A 13,769-nucleotide genomic window follows, 5' to 3' on the forward strand; every position below is an offset into this window, starting at 1 on the left:
GTGAAATTTCTGAGTATTTGCATAGAGTTGAAAGAAGCTGGTTTGATGTTACATTACACTGAAGAAATGCAAATCATTGGCTCAATGTCCAGGATTAGCAGCAGAAATGGTGGAAAGGGGATTTCCCCATGGACGTGAGCAAAGTGCAGTAAAGTAGAAAAACCACAAGGAATAAAGGAATCTCTATAATTATGATACCCAGGAATTTTCACTAAATTGTGCCTCAGACTACAGCTTGCACCCTGGAAACAAAACCATGTTCAAAATCACTGTTGGCTTATGTTTTAGACCTGAAAGTAGAAGTAAGAGTATGAAGAAAAATACCCCGACTACCAAACTGTGCCTTGTGTTTCCATCAAGTCTGAAGGACTGAAAACAAAAATTCACTCCAGCAGTGTATTAGCACACATGCAAAAGCTACAGGAGTCTCATAGACTGGAATTCAAACCAGTTTTAAGTCTTTGAAGTGCTGGAATCCAAGATGGATAACAAAAATTACACATGAACCTGAAAGATGGGCTGGAGATCCAAAGCCTGGGATTTTAGAGAGACCTGCCCAGCTCCAGCAGTAAGCACAAGTGTAATGGCAGAGGACAACTTGCACCACAGCTATCAGCTGACCACCAGTCCCACTCCTGTGTGGAAAGCAGTCCTCTCAGAGAAACATGGATGTAGATAAAGAAAAAAAAAAAAAAGATCTATAAGTCCCTTCCACTTTTTCCACTTTTTAAAAGCTTGGAAATAGTGTGAAAAACTCATTTTCTAGAAGATATTTTTAAAAGCTTCATTCTTCAGCTGCAAACTGACATTTTGCAGTGAAATATATTTTTGTACTGCCTAGAAATTAATTTTTTCACATTTCTGCCCAGAGGCAATGCCATCTCTGAAAATGATAACTGTGCCAATGCCATTACAGTGTTAAACAACTGCCTTTTTCATAACTAAGAGCTAAGTTTAAAAGTAAGTAACTCTTCTCTATGGGCATCACAGTTAAAAGGAAGCAAGTTTAACTTGCTGTTTAATGTTGGCTATTTCTAATCCCTGTCTGGCTCTGTATTCAAGAGGATGTAAGCCTGGTTTTGCTATTCAGGCCATTTGTATTTCATCCACTCATCAAAGACTCCAGCACAATTTGTGTTCTGAGGACCAGAGGGTGGGGAGGCACAGGTCACCCAGAGAAGCTGTGGCTGCCCCATCCCTGGAAGTGTCCAAGGCCAGGTTGGACGGGACATGGAGCAACCTGGGACAGTGAAAGGTGTCCCTGCCCATGGCAGGGATGTGAACAAGATGAGCTTTAAAGCCCCTTCCACCCCAAACCATTCCATGGGTCTGTGACCACACAGCTGCATGTCACACTCCAGGGATGATCCAGCGCCTGAAGCAAAACAGTGAGAAAGAAATGCAAAAATTCTCTCAGTTTCACCTGCAAATTTGCACAGGGGACAGCTTCAAATAAAAGGCAGAAGCCTGGACATGCTGGGTTGGTTCTTGCTTTCCTTGGGCTGCCATGCTTGCCTCCCGTTCTCAAGCAGCCAAGACACAGAGCAGTGCAGAAGAGCTGTTCCTGAGCTCCTGCAGGGGTTTTTGCCACCCAAAGCAAGGCAGAACTGCTGGTACCTGCCCTTGAGCAGGTTCTTCAGGAGGGGACACCTGGGGCAGCCTGGATTTTGTCAGCATTGTTTCTGTTTTGCAGACACAGGAGGAAAACATAACAGAGCACATGGCTGATACCCAAAGGCTGGGGTTAATGACTTTTGTTTCTAAACCTTTACATAAACTGTGGACAAATTACTTTGGGTCTCTGTGGTTCTGATCCATATTGCACACCAAAATGAAACATTATGGGCTCCTTTGTTTACAAGTTTAAAATCACATAACAAAGAGTACTGGATGAGCATAATGTAACACCCTATCTGAACTGCTTCAGAATAAAAAAAGTAAACCACATAGGAGTATGAAAGACACTTGTCACACTAGATTGTAGAGGTGATTTGAAGAGTAGAAGTAGATATATGCATGATTTCATGCACATTGTTTTTCCAAACTGAGGTTGTACATAATGTGATGCATATATTGCCTTTTGAAACATGCACATACACAACCATCTCACTCCAACAGTCTAACCTTGAAGTAAAAAAGAAAAATCTTAATAGTAATATCCTATCCATTACCCTAATGCATTTTAATATTTTAAATCAGCAGTTCTGACTTGAGAGCTCTGTAGGCACATTTATCATTCAGCTGTGCAACCGTGCTATAAGCTGTCAACTCTTCATCACTGTCCACATTGACAAATTACTCTTGCAACAGCATTTCCAAGTTATCCCTAGCAGCCAACACACCTCATAAATCCACATCATTGTAGTGTTATTAGAATTTCATTTCATGCTTGCATTCGCAAACATTTAAGCTTTCAACCTCTGCTGCTGGACATTAATCATGAAATTAATCATAGGATTAAGAATGCCAAATTTAAACTCAAGGTTAATAACACACTCACCCAATATTAGTTTTACATTCTGTCATAAGAAAACACTCTAAAAGAAAAAAAAAGGACAATACCTCTTTCTGAAGTTAACAAATATGCACATGGGCTAATTGCACTTTTATTCCTTCATGAAATGAAAAGTTGAACAAATTAAATATTGCTGCTTAAATAAAAAATTCAAATCCCGAGACCCTTGAAAAAAAACCATTTGGCCTCTGAAAGTCTGCTCACATTTGGCCATGAAAGATCAATTATGAAAGAGCTAATGCCATCAACTGACTTCTCAAGACTGATGATTGCGATGTAAAAAATTGGGATTTAACAGAAATGCAAAATAGTAAATGTCATTGAATAATATTGGAGTCTTGGCTTCAGCTGAGATATATCATCATTTTAAAGATATATCTGCATTAAAACCATGAAGCACCTGCTGGTTGACAGAATACTAATGACCAAACATAGCTCTTCTGATGCTAAAACAAAACCTTCTAGTAGAAACCTTAGATCAAATTCAGATGATTATGGAACCATATCTCTAGCCTCTATGATAAATAACAAAATAAATAATATAGTTGTACTTTATCTTTTCCTTCTACAGCTTCACAGCCCATAAATAAATCAACACTTGGTGCTAGAAATGGAATGAGTCAAAACTGTGATTCAACCCAGCCTTTGTTATGCCTTCAGATAAATGTTTTGGATATGCATTTAACTATTGCTGCTTCAAGCAACACCCCCAGAAGTTCAGTGACAGTCAACTGAGTAAATCAATAGAAAGTGCTTTGATTACAACTGAGTCATTTATTATAACAGACTTACTGTTTTAATCTCAGATATATAATTTAAGATCCCAGCCCAACCTTACCAACCCTACAGAAGCTACAAAATTATTATTGGTTGCAATCCTGCAGCCACATTGGCTCTTTCAGTTCTTTGCAAGCAGGGAGCCACTGGATATCAATACTCCTTCTAAAGAGTTCTAGTTGCCATAAGTTATCAAAATTTCACTTATAAGAGGTTGAGTGATCAAATACACCTGACTATTTCTGGTGCATGCACACTCCAAGCCAGTAATAAAACTCATGAAAATTAACTGACAAAATTCATTCTTGGGAAAGAAGTGTTACCCAGGAAATAGAAATAAAACCTCACCAGGACAAGCACCTTACTCAGCTGTGTACAAAACAGCTTAGGCTGTGACAGGTACCAAAGGTTTTAGCCACTATAGCTGCAACTTCACTCAAAAACGTGACATTCAGGTTCTTTTTTTGTGATTCAGGTTCTTTTGTTGTGATTCCACAATTCACAAACAGTCTCTGAGCAGGAAGTGGCCATGCTGCTCAGGACAATGGCCCATCAAGAACCATTTTCTAAATTTTCCATTCCAAATGCTCTCTATTAGTACGTCAGCAGCTGCCTTAAAAGCAACAGAAAAAGTGTTTAAAGGCAAAGATCTCTGGCTGAGCTTCACATGCAGGTTTAACAGGATACCCAACATGGCCTCCCTGGAGAGCTGCTACTCACATCACTGCAGTTACAAACATTATAATTCTTCAGGCTAGAAACCCCTGCAGAGTTCATGAATAATGGCAACACACTTAATAATTCAGTTTTAATAACTTTTTCCTCTTTACCCAATTATTCTGAACAAAATGATTTTTTTTGAGAAAAGCACAGCTACCAAAGCTATGAAGGCAATATGATGTTCCAATTCTGCAGATTACTGACCTCACTGAGGTAAATAAAAAAGGAGCACGTGGACCCATCTACACCATAGCTCGCATAACAGGGATCCGACCGCCACATATCTTTCATCCACTGCAAAGAACAAAAGACACAAAAGTTCATTAGGGTAAAGTACAACAGAACAGCTCTGTTTTACACCCAGGAGTAATGGAGGAAGTGACAAAGTGGCTATAGATATCACAAGTAACAAATCAGGAATTTTATTAATGATTAGCAGCACTGTATGCCTGCATTCAGAAATACTGGGGAAGCAACAGCACAGCAGATGTGAGCACAGCTTATACAAACTGGCAGCCAGGCAAGCAGAGACAAATATCAGGAGAATAAAACTGGGATCCAGACATTTGGCTCTGGTTGGAGTTGAATGCATTGTGTGTTCCCCACCACGATATGCTCCCGCTAGAATTTCACATAACATTTCAGTTACCAAAACTGAAATCTGCCATTTCTGCAGAAGCAAATAATTGACTTCAGTTCATATTTCAATATTCGAATAATTTATTACATAGTTACTATGCAGCCTGTTTGCCAAAAGAGATCAAAACACAGATCAGAGATTCAAAATGTAGAGAGTTTTAATTTTATAAAAACTTGGGTATTTAAGCAAGCAGACATTTTACTACTATTCACCACTAATCATAGAATCACAGGTGGGAAGAGAGCTTAAACATCATCTCATTCCAATAAACCTGCCATGGGCAGGGGCAGCTTCCATTAGACCAAGTGGCTCTGAGCCCCTTCCAACCTGGCCTTGAACTTTTAGGGATGGGGCATTCACAGTAATAATTCAGTATTCCCTACATTTGAAACATATCTTGGGGAAAAAAATCCCTTAAAAACCTCAATCTCTGGAAGTTTGTTGGAGTTTGTTTCTTTAGTTTTGTTGCCTTTTTCTTCTTTTCTTTCCAGCTTAAGTCTGATGGGTTGTAATATTTAGCCTTTCCAAGTGCATTATTAGTAAAATACAGGACTTATGTAGAATGCACTGTGAATCCCAGAATTCTGGTTGTACACTTAGGCACTGCCTAATCTTAAGCAAATTACTCATTATGGGGAAGAAAACAGGGCTTTTTCAAAAGGAGAAATTTCTGAATAACAAGGTAGCATTCAAACAATAAGGCTTTTCAGTAAATAATATAGCATTTTAATATGACTTTTTTTCCTGACTTAAGAGGATGCCACTTTATTCCTCTGCAGCAGTAGTATTAAAGGCTTGAGGTGAGCAATGCTGCAGTGACACACAGTCCTAAATATCCTATTTTTTGACTCAGTTGTTCTTGTTTAACACCTCTGAGTAGAGACCTCTTGCAACATATGTTCCATTTTTAATGGAATGCACATAAGATTAAAACCAGTTCACTTACCTTTATTTTCCCTTCACAGTGAGGAAAACCATCCATAGGAGGCAATTCACACTGTTCCTGGGCTCCATTTATGAGATCTAAAAAGAAACACAGACCATAACTGAGCTTCATTTCACAGTTATGACAAACAGCCTGATGAATCCTGCCTTTTATTTTCATGAATCCATAGCCCAGACTGACTGAAGGGTCCTACTGGGTAATATTTGTTACAACATTAAAACTCAGTGTGCTCCTTTTTGACCACATGAGAAAATGGTTGCACAGATTTCAACTCTGACTTGAAGTGAAAGTGCTGAATTACAAAATTGATGTATAAAGACTCAAAAATTAAGTAATCCATACTGAAAATAACAAGAAGAAAATAATTTCCTAATCAAAGTGTGCTGGAAACTACTAAATTGCAACAATTTGTTTTCATTTGTCAAACATTTATAGGATATATATAGCTCTTAAACACAAAACTAGTTTTTCAAGCTCTGCTATCACTTTATCAAATACTCACCATCCGAAACTTGGCACCAGACATATGACCCAATTAATAAATGTTGCAATATGATCTAATTTAACAACTGAGTAGCACTTCATCACATCTCACAAGAAATATTTCCTATGGTCTCCCAAGGTATTTTTTTCTTCTTTTTTGCCCATTTTAATATTTTTTTCATTCTAGATTATTGCAAAGCATTAAAGACTGTAATAAAGAGCAGGATTTCTAGCCCGTGAGCCAAAGAAAAAGCAGTAGTTTTAAAGGACATTACTCCTTCAGCTCCAAGGGACTTTCTTAGAAGAACCCTCTAATGCAGGCCTTTAAGGCAAGAAAAATTATTACCATGGTGGAGAGATTCTTGCCAAAGGCAGGGGAGGAGGTTTTCAATTTAGGTAGTTCATCCCACAGCTATCTAAATTATACCTGCATCATTTCTGGCTTTTTCTACAGGCAAGAATCAAGATCATTAAAGTCAGCCAGCCATCAACCTGGGAACACTTTATAGTGTGGCAGTAACTGTGCACAATTTCATCCAGAATATGCTAATTAGAGAGCCCAGAAGAAAATACAAAAAAAAGTTGCAGTATTAGAATAGAATAGCAACAAAAATCTGTGGCTAAAAGTTAAAATGTCGCATTATATTATTATATGCAAAACCCACGACCTGATCTATCTATTCTCCATTTTTTTGCAAATAGCTTCTTTTAAAGATAAAACTTGAAATGTGAGCCAAGCATTGCAAAATGAACTTGATGGGGGAAAGAAGAGTCATGGCAGGAAGCCCCCAAGCCTTTGTCAGCCTGTGCAGCAGGAGAGATTTGACAAACTGAGCTGTATTGCCAGTGACAATAGCACTGAAGCAAAGTGGTTTGTACAATGACTCTGTAATTTCAAATCAATAAGCACTTTCAAAATATTCTGCCTATCTTCTCATCCTTGTGGGGCTCTTGCAGACCAGACCACTGACATCTAAGGCTCTGATTTCTGCTCTGAATAAGAACATACAGAGCATGCACACAGATAGCAGCAATTTGAAGTAAATTCTCAATTCAGGCAGTAGAGCTACATAATAATAGGACTATTTGCTTCACTGCAGTTCAGGAATCAGACCTTCCACTTGCATCACACCAGAATCAGTACCTGAGATCTAACAGTAATAAAGAGGCATGGTTACTATATGGTAATTTTCAAAAATCAGTAAATTTCCATTAGAAGACTAATTAGAACCCTTTTATGGTCTAAAAGGGTTTATGGACATTTTTTTTTTTTTCTCTGCTCCTAACTCATAAGCCTGAATGCAAAATATAATTTTTACATAAGGCATGTCAATTTCAAGATCTTCCTAAAAGAAAAAAAAGACCTCTGAAATCTCTGGTACATCATAGCTGCAGCATAACCCTAGAAAAAGTTTAACTTCCAGCACCATACTAAATTTAGGATGGAAAATGCTGAACGCCTGGGTATAGCTTGCCAACAAGAATGAGCCATGAATTTTGTCATTTAAAATAAAAAAATGTCTTCTATCTCAAGTTAATTATGCTATCATATGATGTCTTTTCCCTTCAGAAGGTTAGTCAAGCAAATCCTCTCTTCTACTTAAGTCCTATTAAGTACAGGGTAATACATAAGCATAAGCTATAATTCCTTATTTTACAGCACACAGTGCCAAGTCCATCACTTATACCATATTTCATTTTAATGGGGATTTCATGGCTTGTTAAAGAAAGAAAAGATGGAGGAAAAACGCCCAAAATCCAGACAACAGCCTGATTTTTGGTAAATACACAACTGCACTTTACAGTTTTGCTTCTGTCACGTGCGAACACATTTTCTGCATCCCAGTGTGTTTTTGTTGAGAGGCAAAGATCTTTGCTGCTGTTCATTACTCACAAGGTTTTACCTGCAAGGATAAAACCCCTCTTCCAACATTCACACCCTGCCCAGCCTCGCACTTCCACCGCTCCCATCAGCCGTGGCAGAAGCACACAGAAACTTCCCAAGCACAAACCCTGCCAGCCCTCCCTGCTCCTGCCCATCCCAAGAAGCAAAAAGGAAGAGACAGACATTTTTCTCAGCACAAGATGCAGATTTTCTCAGCCTTCTGGTCTGCCCTGTGGCCTCCTGCACTAAGGCTTTTTCAGAGCAGTCCCACTATTGCTCTTCCACAGGGATGGGTTACACACAAACAGAGCAGGGATCTCTCCAGGCTAATCTGTCTGTACAGGGAACGTGGAACACTAATGCCCACCTTTATCACCTCCAACTATGTTGAAATATTAATGTGTCTGGGACTATTACCAAGAGTGTCTGACATCTTTCCTCCTTCTTGCCAGCAACAGTAAACACTCTTAGCATTCACCTTCCTCAAAGATATTCATGTTTTTTCTCCAACATAGTCCACAGACAGAGGAGATGCTTCACATAATCACCAGCTTCCCATTCAGCTTTACCATGGATCTATATCCCAAACACCTCCATCAGCTTTCACTATCTTCATTCTCAGCTATTGATCAGGTAATAGCACAGTGAAGGCAATTCTATAAAACTTAAATAGTCCCATGAAACAATTTCCATAAAACTGCTATCCAGAGCAGGAAAAAATGTAGCAATATGTGCATACAAGAGGAAATGAATGTGAAAGAACAGGAGAAGGAACAGAGAAATGTAATTGTGTTCCATCTGAGTATTCCCTGGAGAAGCAGTCTTTCCTCAGTGCCCATGAACAGGAAGCCAGCTGATGCAGTCAGACTGGAAACACATCTACATCAAGGACTGCTGTCCAAAGCAACAACTGCCTGCAGAAATGGGCAAGTCACTGCTGGTTTCCACACACAAGCCTGAGAATTCAGTGCAGAGCTCTGAATTCCCCAGTGAATAATCCTGGCAGTTCTTGCTCTGGTTGTACCCTTTCGTCTTGGCCACTGGCAGTGGGAGTTCTAGGTTGAGAATCATGCTTCCCAATTTTTTCCTTAATGCTCAGACCCTGTATGAAGGTTCTGATTTCTGCTCCTCCTGCTGCTCATTTGAACTCAGCATGGAGCTGTGCTTGAGCTTGCTCGTAGCACCTCATAGCTGGCTCTCCTTACACAGGAATCCAGAGGTGAACAAATCTTGTGTTTCCCACGAGCAGCTGGGACCAAGCTCAACCAGACACCAGCAATTCACACTGCTGAGTGTGATCATAAAGACAAGGGAGATGAAGAAGTGGAACCTTGGGGATGCCACATCTACACATCAGGATCTTCCAAAGCATTAACATACAAGTCAAGACTTATGAGGTTTTCATCAACCCCAAACCCTAATATCTCATGAGGATTCTTGTTAAAAAGTCTGGATAGATGTATTATGCTGTTAGCAAATTCATGTTGGATAGTTCTTTCCTGAAGGGGAAAACCAAGCCAGACATTAAAGTTACTTTTTTTGAAAAATAGTATTTGAGAAACCACAAGAATTTTTACCCTTAATTAGGATTTATGTAATTTAAAATGCAAGCTCTGAAATCTCTTTTCCCAGCCAAAACTTAGAACTTACAGCCAGAAAAAGTCAGAAATACAGCTGTCAAGTTAGCACAAAACAACAGCAGTTAATAAACACACTTTTTTCTCCTAAACTTTGTGTGAGCCATTATATTAATTTATGTTCTGCACACACCTAAGTGTTTTTGAATTCATGCATAGCTTGACTGCTGTTATGAAAATACATAATTATTAAACATTTATCTCATATGATGTTATATTAAAAGTCAATGTGTTAACACACTAAAAACATGAACACAGCACATTATAAAACAAAAAGCATGCAGTTGGTACAGGTCATCCTGGAAAAAAAAAAAAAGAAAAATATTGATAAAATACCCACCAACTGCAGACTTTAAAAAAAACCTCTTTAAATACTCTTTGTGAGGTCCTGGGATATTTAAAATATAACTACCAAACTCCATCCTCATGTTTAGAAAGGAACCATATGTTCCCTTCACAAATGATCTACAGCTTTGCACCAGACGTCGCTGGAGCACAGCAGGTGAACCTGAACTTGTGAACAATCCTCAGTTGTTTCAGTGCAAAGTCTGGCACGTCAGCATGCACCACGTGGCACATCTGAGCTAAATCACCAACCCTGCCCTGGAAAAGAAGCTTCTCTCCTGTTGCTTGCTGTGAGCACTGCACCTGCTAAATACCAGCTCACAGATGCAGCTCTTCACTGCCTCCTGCATTTCAACTTCACATGTTTTATTTGTAATAGTGAAGGTTTACAACACCCACGTTGAGAATGATGTGGCTAAAAGCACAGCCTGTGGTAGGGAATTGATTTTTGTTTGCTTTCAAGTTGCTCTTTAATAAAACAGTAAAAATGAGCAATAGTAAGCGCTACATGCATATTTCCTCCCTTTTCTATGTTGCACATTCTTCAAATAATGTGCTTTGTAATAGGCTAAAAAAATTCTGCTTCAATTTTCCTCCATCAGACAGTTAGGAAGTCTAGAAATATTCCACTAAGACAGTACTCTGAATAAGAGTTATAATTAGTCACTCAGCAGTGAGTGCTGTTTGATAGGTGCTCTGTTTGTCATAAGAGTTTTAAAATAGCAATATTGGTTAAAGCAAATGGAAAGGCTGCAATACAGCTGAAAATGCAAGCTGACACCAGCAGCCTATCTACTCTGCTAAGGACCAGCTTGGTCTTCTTCTGAGAATAGAAATGTATTAAGAATTTAACACGACACTAAAAATGATGTACTTTGGAACCTTGAGGCTTAAACTCTGGTTTTTAGACTAGTGCATATTAAAGTATTTTTTGATTATATACAGCACAGATAATAGCTCAAGTCAAAAGTGTTCCCATCAGCAGATTTCATAAAATTCAGAACCTCTCTAGTATTATAAGGTCAGAGTAATCACATCCGATCAAATCTATTCACCAGTTTTATCTCTGTTCTCCTTCTGGTTTTGATCATTAAATATAAGTACTATTCTTACTTTAATTCCTGAAACTGTTCTCTTGTTTTTATTTCAGTCCTGAAATCTGGTATCTGTGGTTAGACACAGTCTGTAGTTAAGGCTGGTTTAGTTTGTGTAAGGTCTTCTTTCCCTTCTCCAACTAATTAACACATTCTCAATTCAATTCACATTTTTCATCTCCAGCTGGTAAGATTTCTTTAAAGAGAGAATTTGCAGTGTGAGCTGAAAGCACTAACAACATATTCAACCAAATGAGCTAAAGGTTTCAAGATTTTAAATGCAGAGCACAAAATGCTTTCTACCAACATTTTAGAGACTTGTGTAGCAAAGTGTTGGTATGATTTAAAGAAAATTAACTTTTCTACCTCTAGTCCATCCTCACACAAGCTGTGCTGCTGTGTTCCATTAGCACTACTGAAATCAATGCAATGTTAGGAGAATTCAAGTAGTAGTCAAGTGGTTAATCAAAATGCAGCCCAGGGGACCACTAAGAGCCCCCTTCAGCATTATTAACACAGCTTTGCACTGCAGTGGAAAATATTCACCAGTGGTCCTCTGCACACACCACACTGTGCTGCGACAGCCAGGTCTGAGGGCACACAAAACTCCCCAGCTCCACACAACTGCCTTTGTGGGAGGGGGGGAAAATCTTAATAAATACACAGGTACAGTGTGGAAAAAGAACACCATGAATTAGGCACAGTAAACACGGGTCAAACAAAACATCACCTCCAGGAAGCTGCTATCTTGACTATCAGAACCAATGCAGTCCCACACCCTGCTACAACTGGTACACACTGGTGCCCTGTGGGGACAGTCACTTTGTGCTCTGACACACCGTGCTGACTGAAGAAAAGCTACTCTAGTCCTCTCAAGGCAGGAGGGCAGCTTTGGAATTCAAACCAACATGCAGTATCTTAGCTTTTCTAATCTCTGCAAGTACAGGACTATGGTGGAATTGTGGCTGCAGACTGCTAAACCCAATGAGGCTGTGTAACAAAATTACTCAAGAGAGCCATGGAAACGAATCCACTGATGCTGAGGTTACCTGAGTCCTTCCCCCCTGACCTAAAAGGCTTCAGTGTGGCAGCCCCAAGGCTTCAGGAATAAGGGCATGGAAATACCACGACAAAGGTCCTTCTCACCATAGTAACATTACAAAAAAAAGCCTTGTAGCATTGCCAAAGCTGACTTGTCAGCCTGCCTTGCTACATATTCACGAAGGATGCCAGATATCTGACAGGCATCCAAGCCATCATGTCTTAAATGACAAGTATACACTGAAGTCTGCATCTTAATGAGTGACTTGAAAGATGTTATAAGTGAAGTTGTTAGAAGGGAACTGAACAGCCAACACAGCAGAACGAGTTCATGCACAAGGCAGCAAAGCTATGGAAGATTTGAACAGCAATGTCCTCCTTCACTGTGCAGTGTTCCACGCAGCAGCCTGAGCCTGGGGTCTGCAAGGGTCCCCCCAGCACCAGTTGTGTCCAAGGAAAAGGCTGAGGAGGATTTAACACAAACCTTCACTCGCTCATTTTTGTGGGATCAAATACGCACAATTAAAATCATTCAAAGCAGCATTTTTCAAGGCAAAAGAACGTTTTGTAAACAACCAATCTGGCAGAGTTTTCAGTACAATTATTATATCTGGGGTGTTAGATGGTCAAGATTATAAAAAATTTAGCTTGTCACTGAACAAGCACAGAAAGAGCAATGACCACCTTTAAAGAAACCCATCCCACAACACAACACTAATCCCACTTTCATTGCTTACCAAAAATATCACATGAAGAAAACAGAGGACTGATTCTCTGATCATGTTTGTGCAGATCTCCCTATCTGATGAACCATGATAGTGCAATTCTGTCCCACAAAAATCAAGGATTTCTTTATCATTATCTTAGAAAAGCACAACTGTATTGTAAATACAGTAAAAACTATATTGCCTAAACCAAACTGATCTTGTGCCTGTCACATGGAACCAAAGATGCAGCTCCAACAGTAGCAGCCCTGTAGACAAGCTCTGCTTTAAAGTGCCATGGTTTTATATTTCCCCCTTTCTGTTTAATCATCTCTACAATAGCAACTTTAAATCTACTTAGGGTATCATTTGTGGCAGTGGCCCAAAGCTTCCTGTTCTAAAGGCTGATGAGAACTCTTATCTCCTAGACCCAAAGTTTAGATTAATACTTTCCTGTGTATATGGGAATATATTACTTCCCACAGATGCAAAAAAGATGGCTATCAAATATCTCAGAGGCTTTTCAGATACTACTTAGATAAATAGAAAAACGAGAGAGAAGGAAAGACAGCTTTATTGCTTTTGAAACCAATCAGCCAAAGCTTTATAAGCATCTTTATATTATTGCATGATGTAGCTCCACTGGAAGCAGGACTCTTGTAGAAAAGTCTGCTAATGGCATTGCACTGTTTCACTGACAAATAAAGCTATAAAACACAATTTACTGCAGAGTTTTAAGCAGCAACTCAAGAAGCCTTTAAAAAAGATTATCAAAATTATTAAACATGTTAATCAGATGCTTCACAAACACTATGGTTGTCCACACACAAAGACCAAAATTATTAACAATCACTAACATGAATTTGTCTAAAGTCAGCATTAAAATATTACAACTGCTCAAGAGAGGAAGGGTAATCCTAACACGTTCATTGTGATCACTGCATAGAGTAACAGCTGAATGTTATAAAGTAAACTATCATCT

At 39.1% G+C, this 13,769-nt stretch overlaps 1 protein-coding gene across 6 annotated transcripts in view; it reads right to left on the minus strand.

Moving 5' to 3' along the window:
• Window positions 1-13,769, minus strand: part of MGAT5 (alpha-1,6-mannosylglycoprotein 6-beta-N-acetylglucosaminyltransferase) — a 112,024-nt gene that overhangs the window by 49,410 nt on the left and 48,845 nt on the right. For all 6 annotated transcript variants that reach the window (XM_063161621.1, XM_063161619.1, XM_063161620.1 and 3 more), the window contains 2 exons: window positions 5,599-5,675; window positions 4,217-4,306 (listed from right to left, as the gene is read on the minus strand). In XM_063161621.1, coding sequence (XP_063017691.1) covers window positions 4,217-4,306; window positions 5,599-5,675 — 167 coding nt within the window. The remainder of the gene's footprint in view (window positions 1-4,216; window positions 4,307-5,598; window positions 5,676-13,769) is intronic.

This window comes from Melospiza melodia, chromosome 8, assembly GCF_035770615.1.
Source record: "Melospiza melodia melodia isolate bMelMel2 chromosome 8, bMelMel2.pri, whole genome shotgun sequence".
Classification (NCBI taxonomy): domain Eukaryota; kingdom Metazoa; phylum Chordata; class Aves; order Passeriformes; family Passerellidae; genus Melospiza; species Melospiza melodia.